Source organism: Lissotriton helveticus, chromosome 8 (genome assembly GCF_964261635.1).
Source record: "Lissotriton helveticus chromosome 8, aLisHel1.1, whole genome shotgun sequence".
NCBI lineage: Eukaryota > Metazoa > Chordata > Amphibia > Caudata > Salamandridae > Lissotriton > Lissotriton helveticus.
The window spans coordinates 1,498,153,611-1,498,175,018 of NC_136069.1; the positions used below are offsets into that span (position 1 = coordinate 1,498,153,611).

The 21,408-nt window shown below is 41.7% G+C and overlaps 1 protein-coding gene across 1 annotated transcript in view; it reads left to right on the plus strand.

The window, feature by feature from the left end:
* Positions 1-366: 366 nt before the first annotated feature.
* The window catches only part of CREBZF (CREB/ATF bZIP transcription factor), a 65,582-nt gene continuing 44,540 nt past the window's right edge, over positions 367-21,408 (plus strand). Inside the window, exons 1-4 of the mRNA XM_078658475.1 lie at positions 367-583; positions 6,992-7,841; positions 8,048-8,122; positions 9,884-9,953. Coding sequence (XP_078514601.1) covers positions 529-583; positions 6,992-7,841; positions 8,048-8,063 — 921 coding nt within the window. The 5' untranslated portion in view covers positions 367-528 and the 3' untranslated portion in view covers positions 8,064-8,122; positions 9,884-9,953. The remainder of the gene's footprint in view (positions 584-6,991; positions 7,842-8,047; positions 8,123-9,883; positions 9,954-21,408) is intronic.

Here is a 21,408-nt window from a genome sequence, read left to right on the forward strand (position 1 = left end):
TCCGTTATAAATGTTTTTATTCTTGTCCTGATCTTCCTATCTGAGGCTTCTGTCGTCACAACACATCACAAAATTATATAATATACACGTTAATTTATGAAATCTTTGAACAGTACACATTTTTGTTTTTATTTTTTCGCTTCTCGTTGGAAACTAAGTACTTTATATTCATTCAAAAACTTTCTCACAAATGCAGTCTTTTTTTCCCTGTTCCGAAAAATAGAATTGTCTGCTGTTTCGTCGTTGTACAATGACCCAGGCCACCCATCCAAATATGGCTGCCGCGTTCAATTTCTTTTCCCACAAGCCCGCGGGAGAAATTGCTCGAGTCATTGTAGAGGAGACAGTCTAATAGTCTCTATGATTAAACCTTGAATACTCTCGCGATATCGCGACGTCGTTCTTTTTGCTGTAAGCGGATCCACAGACTCCGTCTGCGACATTACCCAAGGCGGAAATCGGAATTAGAAATAAAAGAATCCTGAAGTGGAAAGAGGAGTCTACCGAGGACGGACTTACGACGTTCTCATGCGGGCCACGCGCTCCGGTCGTAACCGTGCACCGATTCCTCGAGCCGCATGCGGTGAGTGTTGGCTCCAAGATATGAGGCCTTTACCGTGAGGGAGGCTTTCCTGCTAGCATATATTCTGGAGATGTGGTTTGGTGATAGGCCTGTTGCGAGAGTCCGTTTTCGTCTCTGCAGTTACAGGCAGGCACCGTCGATCACCAGGCTGTGAGCAGACAATAGTGTTTTGATCCGCGCCGGTTAGGGTGACGATGGGCCCCGCCCCAAAATAGGCCACATGTTATGGCAAGAGTCAAGCAATATGTTCTAGAGCCTAAACTGCAGATCACGCGTGCTTTAATCTAGAATAAAATGGTAATTACCGCCCCCCAAGGCTAACTACATGTATTAGTGAGATGGACTTTAATACATACATTAACGGGACGGCGGTACAGTGCTAAAGGCCGCAACGGAATAGTAACCGCTATGTAATTGGAGTAACATTTGAAAAATTAGCCTGGAGTAACTATTGTACGAGAAAATCTTACTTAATTTTTTATTTTTTTTTGTGCTGTAAGTAAGGTCACAAGTTGCCAGCGACGCATCTAGCGTGATGTCATGGGGCGTCTTCTGTAATTCCTAACGTTGACCGTACAGCACGTTATCCTCTTGTCAGTGGTTCCCAAACTTTTTTGACCTGCGGCTCCCTCGACCAAGTGGCGGTTGGCTGAGGCTCCCCATAACATGGTGTGTGTGTAAGCCCGGCCTGGGTAGTGCTTTCATTTTAATCCCTGAAAATAATTGGGATGAAGGTATTGAGAATGGTGCGTGCAATGCAAGGATGTGTCTACTTTCTTTGTGGGCCCTCGGACCATGCAGTGATTGTATCTGTTTGCTGTTCGTGCGCGCTGAGATTGGAGATGGCCACATCCAACCAAAACCAGTCTGGTCACCTGGGGGCTGCGGCACACGGTTTGGAAACTACTAATATAGTTCCTAACATCTGCTAATTAGTGATGAACATAGAATAGAATGAGGAATTGCAATGGCTTGTTTGCTTTGTGATTTTCCTTTCACATAATGATAGGTCAGTAGCATACCACTGAGGTTTATTTTGAGACAAAAGTCCACTCAGACTGCTTCCTAGTGTCCACTTCAGTTCCAGTAAAGGAAGCTCTAGTGTCAAGAAAGACAACGCCTATTTTTGTAGCCATGGATTCATGTTATAAAACCAACTAAAAGAATGCCAAGGCATTCAGCGTACTGCTGGCGCGCTACCTCCAATTAAGAAAGTTAGTGCTGTTAAATACGGTCTACCTATACAAAGCACTGTAAAATTAGCAACAAAACAGCAGCAATAGCCACAGTGTGAAAATGGGGGAAAAAACCTGCCACAATGCCTATAAATGAACTACAGTATCCTGTTGTACCAGGTCAGTCATTTCTATGCTTCACTTCTGCAAGCCTTTACACTGCACTGACCCATACATCAAATCAATCCCTAAAAGCCAGCACATTTGCAATGGGAGTAGGCTGCAGTGAAAACATTGGAACACCCATGAAAGTACTAAATACACCTCAATTTAAAGGCAGGGCACAGAGCCACGACGAATAGTGTAGACAAAGCCCGCAATATGGCTCCAGCATCAGAAAAAGCCACCAGCAAATACGGACAAGCATACTGGTGAAAACTGTTATTCTTCAAAAGTACAGGATATCTTGTTTCAAGGCAGTATCCCAGCCACTTCCTAGTTTATCTTAATGTAATAAGATATATTTTAGGCAAAACCTCCCTACCCCCCTTTAATGAAAAAAGGGCTCCATATGGTTTGTTCCTCGGTTATCGATGATGGGCAAAAAAACACGGCAGTGCTGTAAGGAAATGAAGACGCTTGTTTTGTTCTGAAGGAGTGACCAGGAATTACACAAGATTGTATTCAGTGATAAAATCAAACAGAGAAGGTTTAACGAGGTAACGTGGGGCTACGAAGCCCCACGTTTTTTGTCCTTCATAAACACTGGAAAAAACATACAGAAACATAAATAAATTAGAATATCCAACACTGTGGACAACAATTCTTTTTTGGAAATACTGTGAATCTTAGTGTCCTCCTTTTGCCGTCACCTTGCAAGCGTTCTCTGAGACGAGATGCCAATTCCAGTGGCGTGTGCTCTGTGGAGGTGAGGACCATGAAAACACCCAAATACCGAACCCTTCCTGTCCTGCTGTCATTGCGTGGGGATTATTCAGCAGAGTGAAAACACTTCCAATGTGTGAAATGTTTTGTCATCGTGTGTTTCTTTACTTACAATGAATTATTACAGTACACTACGAGGCAGCCAGTGCACCACCTATAGGTCGCAAGGTACTGCGCACCCGGCCTGCACGCCAGATGCCGGTGTAATTTTTAATTGACTTTGGCCCACATGCATCAAACCGAATTGCATTCGCAAACGGTGCGAATCGCAAAATTCGGCCGTTTGCGAATGCCAATATTTTTTTTTTGGATGCATTAACCTTTTTTTGTGTTTTCACAATTTAAGAAATCGCAAATTATTTGCGATTTCTTAAATTGCGTTTGCGTTTAAGAAATCGCAATTTTGCGATTTCTTAAATGCAATGCATCATCTTGAAAAGTTTAAGAATTCGCAAATTAGAAGTGTTAAATTAGCATGAAGTCAACCTTCATGCTAATTTAAGAAAAGTTTCAAAAATGCACAAAAGTGCATTTTTTACACTTTCATTTTACACTCACACATGTATGTGTGAAAAATGGACTTTTGTTTCTGGGGTGCAGGGGGGGTCCAGGACCCCCCCCCCCCTGCACCTCAGAAATTGCATTCTCATTTTGCGATTCCTTAATTGTGAATCGCAAGTTGAGAATGCCTTCCCATTGATTCCTATGGGCCTGTAGGCCCATGGGAATCAATGTAAAGGGATTCCTTATTTGCGATTCGCTAAATTGGGAATCGCAAATAAGGAAAAATAAGAAATCGCAAAAATATTTGCGAATTTTTCATGCATAGGTATTTGCTATTTCTAAATTGCAATTCCTTAATTTTCGCAATTTAGGAATCGCAAATACCAACAATGATGTATGTGGGCCTTTGTGCTCAGCAACTGCGACCGCGTCGCCCTTGGCTGGTTTTGGCGGCGCACTGGGGTGCCGCGGTGCAAACTTTCGGAACCATCGCTCTATGTAACCCCTTCGGGTGATCTAATAGTGAGAACTCAATGGCTTAAGCGGACTGCAAAAGTCCACTATTTAGCCTCCTGACACATCTCCACAGGAGCCATCTATAATATCCTGTTTCAAAGGCAAATGGCTACCTTTTAGCCATGTTCAACAGCATCTCTGTGCATCATTGCTAAAGGTAAAGTTAGGAAAAAACGTTTTTTTTCTTTCTAGTTTTACTTTTAGCCGTGTTGCACATCTATGTTGCTGTAATTTGAAATGAAATTCTTTATTGTTTAATTAAAACCATAACATCTACGCTGCTGTACAACGTGACTAATAAACATGGTCAATGCCAATAGATCTCACAAAGGTGAGATCAATTGGCTTTGCCAGTGTACTCATTTTAACACCTTGGTTTTGTAGTCACCCACGGCAGCATGCTTGTGATGGCATATTGAAGGTAATTGTCATAAAGTTGGACCACCATAGAAAAAAGGCTGTATCTGTAATACTGAAGGTATTTGTTTTTTGCATATGGGGTGGGCAGGATCAGTAGCTAGATTCTGACATTGGTATTTTCTAAGTAATTCTCGGCATAAGATGGCCCCCGTGACAAAATATTCCGCCTGTCACGCCGTAGGTATTCTTGTGTTATAATTTTTTCTTAGTATTTCATAGGTGGGCACAGGCGGTTCATTGGGGTGGGGGGCAGTAACTCCTGTAGGCGTTTTAATTGGTAAAGTATGAGATTATATAAATAATTCACGAGTCCACGTTCAGGGCATGCGTTTTTAGCACATATATATGGGAAATTGTACTTTGGAGCTGCTCCTTCACCCATTTTTTTAAAAATTTGGACGGTGGGCGAACCACCGACATAACCTTTCTAAAATAAGCTTGATTCACTCAAATATATCTTGTCAAACACTTGGCTGTTGTTTGATAAGATTATAAGAAGAATGATTGAAGAAACGCAGTCTACAGTAGACCGATGCACAGTGAAATGGCTTGGTCGCAAGGATATGCCGGTCTTTGTTGTGATTAGTGCTCTTGCTCTGATTTAATGAGATGGGCCTCAACGTCAAGGCTGACGGGCGACCAGCTGCTTTGTGTGCAATTTATTTTTTACTGTCACATGTGCTACGTGCAGAAGAGTGGAACAATTGCTAATACAAGAGCAAGATTAAAATAGTTTCTCGTAAAACCAATAATAGTTTAATGGCGCACATTAACAGACTAAGGCTTCCACCCTGTTCAGTATAACCGTTCATGTCCAATACATTATTGGAATACATAACTTTACTTCGCAATTGCTGCTTATAAAAAGCTCAATAAATTGCGTCGCGCATATCCGTTGGCTTTTACCTGGTCACAGAATTTGACATCGGGTGACCTAAGAATCCCATTTTCTGAAAAGTTATTTTCCGGAAACGACTTATAAACTCATCTAAACTAGAATATAAATAGGTGAGACAAGGTTTAACAGTCATAATTGCGTACTTGATATAATTTCCTCCTTTATGTAACTGACAAACAAAATCATGAAGCGAAGTCTCTAGCTAGTTTAATATTATTTACAGTTGCTGTTTTAGTTTCTTACTGATCTCCATTGATGCCGTGCTTCCATCTAAACCTGGACGTGGTCAACTTTTTTTAAACCACCAGTTAAATGGGTTCAACCTCCTTACGCTGGCCTTGTCCATTATAAGAAGCCAGTGCACTAGTCTTGAATGCTTTATATGCCGAAATTAGTCACCTGGTCTACATGTTTCTATATTGCTGCTCTTCGTAAGTCTAAGAGTGCAAACAGGATAGAATAACAACATTAAGTCTGGTAGCTGGTTACTTGTAACGGTGCTCGGATCGTATTGTTTTTTTCTTCAACAGGTAAGTGTACTGCACAACAGCATCGCAGGTTCTTTACTAGGTAATCACTGTTGAACAATCCACACGCCAAAACATTTTACGCCAGATCCCTATGTTTTTGTTTGTATGCAAGCCCAGGTCGATTTCCAAGTTTGATGTAGCCCATGATAATTGTAATGCAGTCGTAGGACAGGACGTTGCAGGGATACCGGCTTTGTATCCCTATGTTTGGAGACACACCTTTAATACAATTCCCATTATTTTATTTAACAAAACATAATCTGTTTGCTCAAACTCATGGCTAATCAGTCGGGGTAATGTGTAATCCTTTAGCCCATTCATTCTAGCAGAGATAAAGTGAGACTTTACCCTTGCTTGTAGTTAAATTGGAGTATTCTCAGTATGTTTTAATCTAACTATAATACCAGGAATGTGCGAGGGAACTAACAGCTAGATTCATCAAGCCGAAAACGGCTCGCAAAGGGCCAGATTCTGAGAATCTGGCCCTTTGCGAGTGCAATTTTTGCATTTGGGATTTATCATCCCAAATGCAAAAATCGCTAATTGCGAAATCGCATATTTGCGAGGAATTGCATTTAAGGAATCTCTATTTGAGATTCCTTAAATGCAGTTCATGAAACATTTTCCATTTGCGAAATCGCTATTTCTGGCCGCTATTTACCACGAAGTCAGACTTCGTGGTAAATAGCGAAAATTCAGAAAAATGCACTTTAGTGCATTTTTCTGAGTGGTATGTTACACACACACACATGTCCTTTGGACATGTGTGTGCGCAACATCTGGCTACGTTTGCTTTTCATGGGTGCTACAGGGTGTCCTTTGGACACCCCTGGCACCCTTGAAATCGCATCCTTATTTGCGATTAGCAAATTGCTATTCGCAAATAAGGAATAACTCCCCATTCATTCCTATGGGCCCATAGGAATGAATGGGGAGTTATTCCTTATTTGCGAATAGCAATTTGCTAATCGCAAATAAGGAAGATATAGGAATCGCAATATTTTTTGCAATTCCTACATGAATCCCGTTTTGCAAGTCCTTAATAGCGATTCCTTATGAATCGCTATTACAGACTCGCAAAACGGGACCTTGATGAATCTAGCTGCAAGTAATTCTACGCAATGGGTCAAGGTCAAAGTTTGCTGCACTAAACAATAAGTTACTTATTTGGTGCTGCGCCCCTATTTCTTTGCTTAAAAGGGCATCTTTCACGTTGCTATTTTTGCAAGAAAAATGTGAATCCAGTAGTGAAGATAGTGCTATTTCTGAATCAATAGTGTACTTTTTTTAATATATAATTATATTGACATGTTTTAGGCCTTTTTGGTCATAGCATCCATTAGCTTGTCAGTTTTCCCTCTTTATAAAGTCACCGATTAATATAGCTTTCTAATGATTTTTTTTTCCATTTGATCTTTAGGTGACGGAGGAACAGCACAGCATGAAGCTGATGGGCCCCACGTAAAGCTAGGGAGAATACTGCCTTCTACTTGGGCAGCAGAGCCTCAGTCTCCTACCACGACCATGTCGTCTCAGTCCTCTCCTGGGCCCGCTGATGACATGGATCTTCTCTCCAGCATGGAACTGGCAGAGCTTCTTGGACACGACGGACACGATCAGTGCTGGGATGCTCACTTGCATAAGGAAATGTGGAATGATGACAATTCGGTGAGCATGTCAGAGTCCGATACACTGCCTTTTGGGGATTTATTGCAGCAGCTGGTGCGCTGCGACAAGACTGAAAACCGTGGCAGTTCTTCACCTGTTGATGGTCCCCATAACCGGGTGAATGGAAAAAACTCTACCAGGAAGCTGAATGGCACATATGAAGCTGCCAAAACTAACAAGAATGCCTTGGCTGCAAGGCTAAACCGTCTTCGCAAGAAGGAGTATGTAATGGGGCTTGAGGAGAAAGTGTCTTGTTTGTCTTCAGAAAACATGGAGCTGAAGGAGGAGAATCGGAAACTTGGCAAACGAGTGCACGACCTGGAGGAGGAAACCAAGTACTTAAAGGCCGTGCTAGCCAATGAAAGTGTGCTTTCCCAGCTGTTGGGGAGACTGACGGGAGTGAAAGGCATGATGCTCACCACGTCCCTCTTCAGGGAATACGGCGAGGAGATAGACCATGACTATGCATTGCCCAGGAAGAGGGTGAAGGTGGAAGAGCAGGAGAGCACGTCTGGTGGCATCTGTCTGCATGTGGACAAGGAGAAGGTGTCTGTGGAGTTTTGCTCCTCCTGTGCCAGGAATGCATGTTCTACAGTCAAAATGTAGGGTCAAGTACTTGCTATTTTACAACTTTTACATTTGACATGCCCTATACTGAGAAATACATGTAAATCATAATTTTATAAGTTGGACATCTTCAGTGGGCGGACAGCTAGGAAGCCATCTTAATATTGGTTGATCACTAGTTTAAAGCATGCTTGTGAGATACCTATGTACATTATACTTTACTATTAAACCTTTTTGACAGTTTGTTTTTTAGGTGATTTCCCTGCCCTGCTCCGTTGTAGGGGTTAAAGAACAGTCGTTTTCGCCTCGCAACCTGGTAAGGATCTATATGATTACCATAATGCGGAAAAGATAGTTCATAGTTTGTTTGAAGAACAGAAATGTTTCTAAGAAAATGAGGCCACGGCATAGTATACATTACAGAAGTGCTCTTTTTTTGTAAATAGTTTGCAGATGCTCTGAGGTGTACAGTTTTCCCATGGTCATTGCACAAATGACCTGTATGAAAAACGTGGCTATAGTAAATTTGAATTGCCACTACATATTGGGGTTCTCGAGCACTTGGGGATAGCTACATAGTGCTAGTCTACCAAAGAGACTCCTCCCTGAAGGTTAGATCTCAATCAGATCCTCACTTTTTTGGCAGCTGCAACTGCTTTCTGTTGACTGCTGGCTGGGCTCTTAATACTGGTTGTTTTCTATATACTGTTTTTTGATATAGTTGAATATGGCCTATAAAGTAACCAAGCAGCTGCCATGTTGTATGATAGAGGTCCATTATGCAGTTTTCTATTGCAGCGTCCAAGTAGCAACATTTTATTTTGTCTTGGCCGTTTGTAAACAAGTGTACTGCAATATCTGGTTAATTGTACAGGCAGTACTAAAATGTGTGGGGTGTGGCAATACGGTCTGCTAAATACAGCTTTATCACGAAGATTGGTCATCTCAAAAGTATGACATTTACATAGTTCCAATATCCAAGGAGTTTTCAACTACATCAGGGAGAAGGTTCATTAGAACCGGCTAGTGTGCCATTTTATCCTGGGACGTTATTTATAAAAACACATTGTTCTCTCCCTACGTTGTCAAAATCGTAGGCTAAATGTAGCTATGATTAATGTATTTTTGTAATGGAACATTTGAGCTACTTAAGGGATACACGAGGACCTTAAGAGTGAATCTAAGAGCATTACAACCAAAAACATGAGTAGACCGGAGCAGACCACAAAGTTTAGCATTGCATTTGGCATACAGGTTTTGAAGCTATTGGCAGTAGGAAAGTGAAGGCTCAAGTTGAGAGAATGCGTGTATGTGTGTGTGTGTGTGTGTGTGTATATGTATGTGTGTGTGTGTATATATATATATATATATATATATATATATATATATATACACATACACACATATTCATACAAAGATATTGTACCTCATTGCAGAACTGATATATTAGTTCTGCTATGAGGTACAATATCTTTTTCAGAAAAGCCCCAGTATTCAAATGGGTGGCAGAGGTAATACTTTTGGTCCGTTCCCTTAGCTATGATGCTGCAATACTTTGCTCAACTTCTCCTTGTCTATGGCAGCTGTGGGAGTAAGGTGGGGAGTGCGGTTGACCCCTGGAGGGACATTGCCTTGTTATGTGGGGACAGATTACTTAAACATGTTATCCCATCAACCAGGCTGTGGGCGATCACTGATGAGCTCATAGTTTTATTTTGGTAAAAAATGGATCGTTCTTGCACTTGGGAATCAATATGTATTTGTAGACTGTAATTTGTTGTATAAAAATGCTAAATGCTTGCACAGAGATAATTAATTGATTTTTAAAGATGTCTATGTAAAGTGAGGTTCCACAAAGAAATTGCATTTATTCAAATTTTCAAACCAGTGCTAGTTTTGAGCGAGAACTAGCTGGGCCTGCTAATCATTCTTTCAAAAATAAGTGCATTTTATAAATCATGTTATTTGATAAGCCATACCCACTTATTCAGGGGTTGCATCCATATTTTTTTGTGAAACCTCGCTCTCTGACATTGTATATGTATATTTAGCATCCTTATTTTTCTTTATGCTAAAGTGGAATCAGCTGTGCTGGGGCAGAAGACACGGGACCAGCTCCTGGCCACGTTTCCTGCTTTTATTAAAAGGTAGTATAACAAGACTAAAAGGTAAAATTAGGGCTTGTCTTTTTATGAAAAGTCTGTAACTATTGGTTTAGCTAATTTTGTTTCCAATATCTCAATTGTTACATTGGCTTGTAAGAAAGTGTTCTGCTAAATTTTATGAGCTGTTAACGGTTCAGTGTCCCTTTTGTTGTTTATATGAGCTACATAGATCAGAGAATAGAATGCAAATGTTAAGTCTTACCACACTGTGCTCATTTATCCAGATTGCAAAGAAAACTACTTGAATATTTGTGAACTCTTTGTGCTGCATTTATTCAACTAATGCAACTGTTGAAATAAAACTTTGTAAGCTAATAATTTAGGTTTGAGCTTGAAGCTTTTGTATAATTTTTTTAAATGACTGAATGCTCCCTTTCTGGTGTACTGAGTTTTTTTCCCTCTCAATGCAGAAACGCTAGTATTTGTTTTCTATCGTTGCATAGTGTCCACAAATAATTTGCATTTGCACATTGTTTACCAGGTTGGTATTATGCCCATCCACCATCTTAATGTGGTGGAACTGCCACTTTCAGAGTTCCCCTATATTCTTAAATTCATTCAACATCTACATCTGAAATAATGGAGTGCTTTTCCAATTATTTTTCCAGTACTAAGATTTCTATATACTTTGCCATTTAGAGAGCAAGATTTTCATGCGGTAAATGCTCTACATAATCTAACTGTAATGTACACCGATTTTGATTTTGATTTCAGCAACACATAAAAAGCAAACCTAAGTTATCCCTGTCTTGCGCTTGACATTTCTCCTACCTTTCCCGTTGACATAATCGCTTGATCTGTCTTGTTCAACATTTCTTCTTGTCCATTCAAAATTCAAATTCAAAAAGCTTTATTTCGATATACTGAGTAATATCATAAAAGCATACATTATTAAAAACAAATTTAAGTCACAAAGTGCCAGTATATTTCCATTATGGGTACACCATACAATTTAAAAATGGGTATTATCAGAAAGTGACAAGTGCATTTAAAAAACAACAAAAAATAAGAATAAAAGATTCGTTAGAATATAATAGGTTTAAAAAAACTCTAAAATACATAAAAACATATGATATATTACATTGAGTTCCTAAACTTAACCAAAAGTTTCAGAAATTTAGCTAGTGTGTGGGCCACTTCCATATTTTCTAGCTGCTGTAGTCTAAGAAAAGCATTTCTACAGGACCGGAGGCCCCACTCCTTAAGAATTGGTTTAAGTAGGATCTTTCTTGGAACCTCGTAGAATTTACAGAATAAAATACAATGCATATTAGTTTGAGGGGCGAGATCATCACAGGGGCAAGGTGGTAAATCTCTCGACCAGTCATTACATGCTGGGAAAGTAGTTAGACGATAAAAAGATCCCCGTCTAAATCTTGTGAGAAGCATTCTAGCATAACAGTTAAGGTCGCTTGCAAGGTATAATTGCAGTCCCTGTTCTATAGTAATTTGCTGATAAGCTAACACAGATTTTTTCAGTTTTTCCGTGGACCATCTTTTAAGCGCTAGATGGTCCATTACCAGATTACGCAGGACTTTCCTCTGCATAGTTTCCATACTAGATGGATCTTAAACTCGGGGTGGCCAATCTCGGTCAGCATTGCTTCCACAAAAGACAGCCATTTAACTTGCCTTATACCATCAAGGTTTAGGCAATCATATATTGCATTACGATTAAAGGCTGTCTCTGGAGTTAGCCACAGCTTGTGCCATAGCAAGATAGGCTCAGTTTTTATAATATCAGAGATATAGGGGAGACCCAGTTCTATATGTACAAAATAGCTGGCTGTAGATTTGGGGACCCCTAAGAGGTATCGGAGGAAACAGTTTTCGGATTGTTGAATTGAAAAGTATCAATCCCCCAGATACCGGAGCCATAGGTGGCCGTGGATACGCATGTAGCCTTGTATATTACAATCAACTCCTTGACGGGTCTACCCCCAATTTTAGCCGCAAAATTCTGCAAAGCTCCAATCGCCCTAGAAAATGCTAATTTTCTGGCTTTAATTGCTGTGTGCCAAGAGCACTTCCTGTAAAAAGAAATCCCAAGGTAAGAGAATTGATCTGTAGTCTCTATCCTTTTACCCTCGATAAAAATGGGACAAGGTACTATCTTTGTTCCATGTCGACAAGACATGGAAAAGGTTTTTGATATATTAACCTGAAGTCCCTTTTCCCTCATAAAAAAGGTAAACTTTGAGACTGCCCTCTGTAAGCCCAGCCTGGTTTGCGAGATAATAGCAGCGTCGTCCGCATACAGAAGGATGGGGACGGGGTGGCCCTGGACTGAAGGGTAATCATATTGAAAACTTTTAAGGTGATCACCAATAGAATTAATATAGAGGGAGAAGAGTAGGGGCGCTAAGATGCATCCCTGTCTCACCCCCCTCTTGTTGGAGAATCTAGAGGAGCACTCCCCTCGTTGTCCTAAGCGCACCCTCGCCCCAGCATCCCTGTATAATTCCTTGATGAAATTAAGGATTGAAGATTCCATACCCAGGTCCTCAAGTGTGGACCATAACTGGTCGTGGTCAACACAATCTTAAGGCTGAACTCAAATCAATAAAAGTAATAAAAAGGTTCCCTTTCTTCGCCTGAGTATACTTTGAGATTAAAAATTACAAATTTAGGCTCTGCTCAACCGTTCCCATGCCAGCGCGAAAGCCATACTGAAAAATCGATAAAATGTTGGCATCCTCAGTCCATTGTTGCACACGTTTTAAAATAATACGGCCGGCTACCTTCATTAAGGCGTCTAGAAGGGAAATTGGACGATAGCAAGATGGGTCATGCCTGTCCCCCTTTTTAAATATGGGAACAACTATCGCTTCTGACCACGTTGCGAAAAGTCCATGGGTGTTTGCACAGTTCATCACAATGGTCAATAATGGGGCCCAGAAATCAAGTTGTGCTTTAAAAACATCAATAGGTATCGCATCCGGGCCCGGTGCCTTGCCTGAAGGACTCTCCCTTATGGCCAAAGTGACCTCCTCGCAAGTAAAAACAATATCCCAACGGGAGGGTTCCCAGGCAGGATCCGGTGTTATCGCAAGATGTAGTAAGAGCCGAGTGGGATAAATGGGTGGAAGGTGAATTTCCGTACAGATTTTGGAAATGGGCCACCCAGATATCCCCATTAATAGCTATATCTAACGGCTCAGAATTTTTTTCCCGGATGAAAGGGGCGTTTACAGCCTTCCAGAAGGCAGTTGGAGCCCTATTTTTAGAGGAAGAAATTAATGCTTGCCAAGCCTCGTGTTTCAGGGTTTTCTCCCTAATCTTAATTGCACAGCGATACTGATGTCTGGGCTGACGGACTTCGCGTGGGGATCTAGGCGTGGCATGTTAAGCCTTTTTTAAGGATTTTAGCGCAGATGTGCAGTTCTTATCAAACCACCCTTTGGGTTTGTAAGAGCCTGGCTTGAACTGACGGAAGAGTAGGTGTTTTAACGACGCTTGTATTTTTGAAAAAGAATCCAAGATTTTTAAAGGGTCTTTTGATGGAGATAAACAAATGTCAATCTCTTCCTTTCTTGCCATGAATAATTTAACAATAAGCCCCGCTGGATCAACCGTATCCCATTTAAGGGTGTAACCGTTGGTGCGCCCAATGGAAATGGGTTGTTGATAGGTGGGGCAGTTTTCCCTAGATACCTGCTTATGTAGGGGCTTATTAATAGTAAATGCAATTGCATAGTGGTCGCCGTAAATATCATCTAAAGTTTTCCATGATGACAGTAAGTAAGCATGTGTTTTGGCGAAAAGCGTAAAATCTATCCGTGTTAGAACCCCTCCCTTGAAACGTTGGCTGAAAAGGTACGGAAGGTGAGCATAAATCATTAATATGACAAGTTGAAATAAAATAAAGTTATTCAAAATGTCCCCTGTTTTAGAATGAATAAAATGATTTGGAGTATCATCCAAAAGGTAACCAAGGCCACAAGTTACCGTCGGGCCATGCTGGCAAATATTGCAATTAAAATCTCCCAGCTAGGCAAGGACACACTCCCCGCCTTCTGATTTCTTTTAAGGTGATAATTATGTGGCTCAAATCATCTATTATTCGTGATAAATTTTCTAAGGCCACATTGTTATAGAAATGTATTAAAATCCGATTAAGTGACTTGCCCCATCTAATCCCGACAACCTGATAAAATTCAGTGGGAATGTGTTTCAAAACAGTAAAGTCACAAAAAATACTGACGTACACAGATAAACCACCCCTATTTCTTCCCTGATTGCTTGCTAGGGCTGGTGAATGAAAGGTCTGAAAGCCAAGAAGATGGACAGGTTTTAATGCCCAGGTTTCCTGAAAACATAGGATGGTATAATTATTCACTAATTCCAACCATGATTGGGAGCCAGTTTTAGTTGCAAGGCCTGCCACATTCCAATTTAGGACTAAGTGGGGGGAGGAATCAGGTAATTGTGTAGGTTTCATGGAGACATCCCCTTTTTTTTTCACCATTAGTAGAAGAACATGATTTGGGAGATGAAACAATAACATGGTTCCCAGCATTCCCCGCTAAGCGCGGAGATACTCCTTCGGGAGTTTATTCATAGCGCTATACAAACCCGCAAATAAAATAAAGTAATTTCTACTTGCTGAGAAAACCGACTGGAAGAATTTTCATGGATAGGCTCACCAGGTGTAATCGAAATAGCAGAGCTGTTGTGTATTAAATTACTCCCTGCGGTGCAATCATTTTTCACATGGTAGTGACATGAGTTTAACACAGTAATTCCCATATTACTAGAGTTCAAAAGGTCAGGGCCAGCCCCTAAGTTTGAAGACAAAACTGGTTGTGATGGCGAGTAATCCCCAGAAGTTACTTGTGGGGGCTCAGATAGCCTGCTAATTGGGGATAAGTGTAGCAGTGGTAGCTTCATTGGATATTTTACATTTGCTCAATTGCTCATGGATACATCCTAGTTGAAGATCAGGTAGCGTCAGTCATTAGTTTTCATCCAGACCAGAGCGGGGGTCAAAAGGATTATATAATGGAATATTCCAATACCCATTTGAGTTTATGGGGTGATGTCTATTAGCAGAAGGAGGAAAAAAACCTGTTTGAACGTTGGGGTGGGAAAAAGGGGGGAAAGCTGTTTGGTTGGTATCTTAACGCTGTGTAGTGAGGATTATGATAGGGAATTTGCGGAGGATTGTATCCACTCTGGGTTGGTGGAAAGTTTGGAGGATTCATCAGAGCTTTAGGATAAAAATAGCTCAGATTACGGGATGAGACACTGCCATCACCTCTCCTTGGGAACCAATCACTAATGTGCGTTACGACTGTGATCCCTAAAATTAATTATCACCACATCCCCCTCAATGTCTTTTGGTCGAAGACCCACCCAGTTACACCGTCTAACAGTTATTAAGTCTCCATTTAGGTGTGGTGGGAGAGGTCTGTTATTACGTAGCCAACAGATAACTTTATTTTTAAGGCTAGTGTGGGTTTCTATAGTTCCTTCTGCCACCACTGGGACTCCGGTCAGAATGATGACGTAATTGGATGCTTCAGGGGGTAAATCGACAAAATTCCTGCTACTAAGTTTTGTTGTATGCAGTTTAGGGGCCTTGGTTGAAACTACTTTTAATAGTGGAGGGTTTTGAGGTACCTAATTTAGTTTACTCTCTATTTTGCTGTTGAGGGGCCATCGGTCTAGGAGCAGTGGTCTGATGGATAGCTGGTTTGGGTATAGGGTGGTCTGCTTGGGGCCTGGGTGTTCTCTGTGTTGGATGTTTAATTAATGGCCGGTTTAGCTGGAGTTTAGTTGGTTTAGGGGCCTCTTCAATGGGGTTGGAAGCTGCCAATATACGGTCCATTTGATCTGTCGTTTGACTCTCTCTGTAAGCGGTAACAGAAGAGATTTTAAGAGGCCTTCCATCGCATCCATTATTCCTTTTAAGGACAAGCCTTCTGAGACCAAAGTTGTTGTTGCTAAGGGGCCTGTTGGTACGTCCTTCACTAAGTCCTTTGCAGCCTCTTTCGTTAAATCAGCTAGTAATAAAGGTGTTTTTAAGCATGTGCCCCCTTTTTTATCCCCTCCCTTCTGCCTCCTTTTTTTTGGTGGTGATCGTTGGGCTCGTTGATGCCTTTTACTATGTGTATTTTCTTTTTGTGCACTAACTGCTATCGGGAATTGGTATCTGGGACTACTTCTAACTCTACTAGTGAATTAGATAAAGGAAGTGAGGCATTTATATTTGTCTGTGAAGCTACGTCCAACTCTATTAAGGAGTTAGATACAGGAGGTGACTCATGTATAAATGTATCATTGGTTATCTCATTGATAGATGTTGTTGGAGATCTATCTTAGAAAATTAAGGGGATACTTTCATTGCTGAATAACTCTGGGTCCACGTTTAAAGATGAGTTATTAAGTTGTGAAGTGGCTACGTGCTTTTGTCCCAGAGGTAAGGGCTTGTGTTTGAGAAGTTCGATGGATAACCGACGCTCCGCGCGTCACTCAGCCAATGCAATTTCCCTATCTATCTCTCGAGTAGCCCTAACAAAATATTTATCCAGGGGTACTAATATTGAGACCCCTACAGTAGACGGTAAGGCATTTGGAGTAGTCGTACTGAAACCAGTAATGAATTAACACTTAAATGCTTAATAACTGTGGTCTAGTACATGAATAGTCCCGAACATGTAATAGTCATTGATCAATCAGGGCTCGACAAATCCACTCGCCCGCTCGCAAATGCGAGGGAGAATTGCTGAGGACGAGCTATTTTTAGGTCCTACTCGCCCTTTCTGGCGAGTAGGAAGATAAACTAACTTTTGTCCCCTCTTTGAAAACAGAGCAAAAGTGACAAGATAACAAGATTTAAAGGCATTTTTATTGCTCACAAAGGGAATGAGCAATAAAAATGCATTTAAATCATGTTATCTTGTCACTTTTACTCCGTTTTCAGAGACGGAGGTCAAGTGGGTTGCAGTCAGGTCGAGGGGATGTTCCAAGGTACTAGACCTGCAGGGCTAGTACAATTTTTCAGATTTTTCGAGCCCTGTCAATAACAGTTTATAGAGTCTAACAGAAAACGGCTTACTATGTCAAAATCCTGGGAATCGGGGTCCGGTCCTGGCCGTGATGTAAGAGGGCAAGCCCAGCCTCCTGCAGCCCCTGGCGGCCACAGACGGCCGGCCTTTTGCCCGGGCTGAGCCCAGCGTGTCCCGCGCGCGTCCCCGCGGGACGAGTGACCGGTCGGGGCTTTATGCGCCTCCTGGCGCGCTGCGGTGACAGGTCTCGTGCCCTGAGGGCTGCTGGGGGCTGTAGTTTCCTAGCTGTCCGGCGGAGCAAAGCCCGGCCGGTCAGCTCCTTAGTACAGCGCCGAGCCCTTGGGATGGACAGAGAAGAGGCACGATGCAGAAACAAGTGGAGTCAAGCCTGTCCTCAGGCAGGGAGCAGGTCAGTCTTTCTGCCCAGAAATCTTTGTGGTGCACAGAGGACTCCTCACCGGTCGGGGCTTTATGCGCCTCCTGGCGCGCTGCGGTGACGGGTCTCGTGCCCTGAGGGTTGCTGGGGGCTGTAGTTTCCTAGCTGACCGGCGGAACAAAGCCCGGCCGGTCAGCTCCTTAGTACAGCTCCTTAGTACAGCGCCGAGCTCGTGGGATGGACTGAGAACAGGCACGATGCAGCAACAAGTGGAGTCAAGCCCGTCCTTGGGCAGGGAGCAGGTCAGTCTTTCTGCCCAGAAATCTTGTCCATTCATGAACTGCTCCTGTGCCGTATATCCTTGGTCTATACTGATACTAAAAAAAGGAAACTGAATCATAAGCATCGTCTATCAGACTGGACTTGTCTCAGTAAAAGTAATCCAAACTGAGACGCAGTATAAAGATCCTATTGTAGAAGAACTGGAAATGGAGCTGATTGAACCAACCAGTGTTTCGTGGCGTCCTGTTGCTTCCTCAGGGCTCTAATTTCCCTAACCCAGGGCCCTCTGTAACTGTGTATGTATGTTAAGCAGAAAAGCTGGGACTCTTAATTTCTATCACGATCTCCAAGAGTTCAAGACAGCCAGATGGAAGTGGACTATGTGACCCTTTTGCCGAACCTGTTTTTGCTATCTTGGCGATTGTAGTAGAAGTGAAGAGCCCAAGGCTGAATGAGCTTCAAGAATACCGGATTATGCCAAATGGAGATATATCTATCTCTATCGGAATCTGGGGGAAACCCTAAGGAAGCGGCTGGGTGCTGCGAAACGTGTTGGTTCCATCGGGCTCTGTTTCTCGTTTCGTTGCACCACGATTTTAATATTGGTTCTCTGTTTGGATTTCTGTTGTTGAGATCTAAGCATTGTCTATCAGATTATATTTTTAATTCAGTATTTCTTCTTAGTGACTATGTACACCCAAGGACAATTGGCACATGAACTGTCATTAATAGATCAGATGAGAGAGCGAACACGACCGATAAAGTGTCGATTGCCCATTGAGATGCAGATTGATAGCACCAGTATGAAGAGAAAGATGGGGGTGGCTATTTTTTTGAAGTGTTGCTGACATAAATATTTTTGTAACTTTGGTTTGACAGTGGTGCAGAGCCCGGAGTAACAAGCTATTTGGATATAATATTAAAGGTTTATATGTTGCCTTAAGGTATTGCCTTGCCTGCCTGCTCTTAATCTGTTTGTTTGAAAAGCTGCTCGGTTCATTCCATTAGAGGATTGGACATTTTTATTTTTGATGGAGGGGAATAGCAATTTCACTTAAACACTGTTTTAGTTTAAACTTAATTGTTCATCATTAGCTAAATGGTTTGAATAATAATCTCTAAAGATGTTTATTGTGTGTATTGGTGAGAGTCGCTGCTTTCGTGTGGTGGTTCTGAGAGGTTCACGGCTTCATAAAAGCCACCTTTCTTTGTGTGGCATGTCAAACTCCACCCCTGTACAGCCCAGATTGAGAATAGCTATAGTGACATTAAAAAGTGTGATAGATTGGTTTTAGATCTTTGTTTGGACGAAGTCTTCACTATTGTAGGGCTGAGACTTGAGAAGGTATTTCTCAAATCTGTGATAGACCTTGTTGGCCACAACTGAGCAGGGGGGCTTTCCAGTGATGCAAGGCTGTGTTTTATTGTGTCCAAATTTAGTCCAGTGCAGTGTATGTATCACATAGTTACGTTTGGCGTTTCTTCCCCCTATTAGTAACCATTGTAGGCTTTGTGGTACTACTGAAATATGGACTTGCCTGACTGTTCTTGGGGCTGCTCTCGCCACTGCTTTATGGAGTCTTCAACCTTCATTAAGAAAGTTGGCATGAAAAAAATGGCATTTGCATTGTGAGGCCTGGATAGTAGAAGCGCACTGCTTGACTGTTTTTTTGTAAAGTTGGCCTGATGGACAATATTTTGGCAGTTTCAAGCACCTCTTCTTTGAAGCTGCTACTTAAGGTGGCTAGCGGAAGTGCTGAATCGACAGGAGCAGGAAAGAGTTGACCACACTAGCTAGACTAAGGATGGATTCATGGAAGAAATACCAAACTCTGGGAATCCAGTGGAGCCTTACCAGCTCCATTCCTCTGGCTTTTGTTGGGTGCATCAATTTGTCCAAGGTAATCGGACATCGGCCAAAATAGGGACATGACATTTGGTTGGAGCTTTAACATCCTTAATGATTGGTATCACTTTTGTAACTAGAAGCGCCAGTGAACCTAGACCATGCCAATGATTAGACATTGAAAAAAATGTGAACATACTGCAGAGGTACAACTTAATGTTGCTATTGCCTTTATGCTTAACTGAATAAACGGGTATGATTATCTGAAAAGAGACCTAATCTACTTTAGGGCAATCTCACCTTAAATTCTGATTTTAATTTCTCTTTTGGGTTTTTAATTTTTCCCTTGTTCTCAGCAGCATAGCCTGCTTCAGGCTCTCGCATGCAAAGAAAACCAGCATTTGCAGGGCAACCGGTCTCGCATTTGCGCGAGTTTCAGCTATTGGCATTGTAAGTGACAATGCCTTCTATGTATCGTTTGGTTTTTGAAACATAATCATTCTCATTTACAATGCCAATAGCTTAAACTCTCGTAAATGCTAAACCTATTGCATTGCAAATGTATGTTCACCGAGCTATGGCCAAAAGTGAGGAACTGGTATGGACAAGGGAATGGTCCTTGTAGGCACCCGAGAGGGATTGTGTGAGGGACTAATAACTGCAATTTGGGAGAATTACATTTCATGGAAGTTTTGCTTCTTGCCTTTGTGAACCTCTTGAGTTGGTGAAGATTGTCGAGTTGAGCACGTGTGAGGTTACACAGCTTTCTGGGTAAAATAGGCTGTTTTGAATGTATCTGTAAGGGGAAGCCACTCAAGCTCTTCACAGCGTCACAGATGTATAATCTGGCTCTGCAGGAAAGAGAAGTGCGGGAGTTAAGCACTGGTTCACTGGGGGTTTAAGCAGGTCTTAATTTAAACTGGTGGTTGCCGGTGGGGGCACCGGCACTCCTATTTTGAGACCAGCACTTATTTTTCTGTATTCAACATTTAGGCGAGAGAGGAAAAGATGCGAAACGGAAATGAGAGACAGTCACAAAGGTAGAAAGTAGGAACCTGCAAGAGTGAGCTAAAGGGGAAGGGGGTGTCAGGCAGTGGATTAAAGAGACATGAGGTGAATTTAGGACTAGCAGGGGCATTGTAATGATTAGGAGGGACCTGGGCCAAACATATTTTGGGGGGCCCGTTTTGGAACCACTTTGGATTTATGATCCAATTTCAGCTCTTCCATGGCCAGGTAACAGCACACGCACTCGAAATGTATTCACATCTACTATCCTGGGATAGTGGTGTGTTTTCAATATTGAAATACAGCAGCAGCTCACTACTATTACTTCAGATAATCTGACACCCTCCAAGTTAGTGGTAGAAAATGGATGTTAAACCAATAATGGATCCTGGAACCCTATACATTTCTGTAAAGTAGTACAAATTCTAAAGTTAGCAATGGGTCATTTGTGTAGATCCTTCAAGATTTTCCTGTTGAAAGTAACAGTTTAAACTATGAAATTGAGTTGGAAAAAAAAACAGCCATGTGTGCCTCCATTTTCACTTGTAACTTTAAGAATGGCAAATTTCTTTAAAAGCAATATACCGTTACAATCCCTCTAGCTGTGGGGATATATCGGGCTTGTAGATGAGCCAATAATTAAGCTGCGCCATGGAATGTTTATTTCATTGTGTACCGGGAATGCAGAAAATCATTTGGTTAAAAAAAATAGGAATCCAGGAAAATGGAACAAGATATAGAGTTTAGATAGAAGCATTGTGTGTAGCCATACTATGTGAATTAGGGGTAATTTTTCAAAATGTCCTCTTTTTTACACATGGTCTTAATCGATCGGAAAATTTGTAAAGAACACTACTTACCCGTGAGGGTCTCAAGGCGCTGGAGGGGGGGGAAGCTGCTATTGCGCAAAGAGCC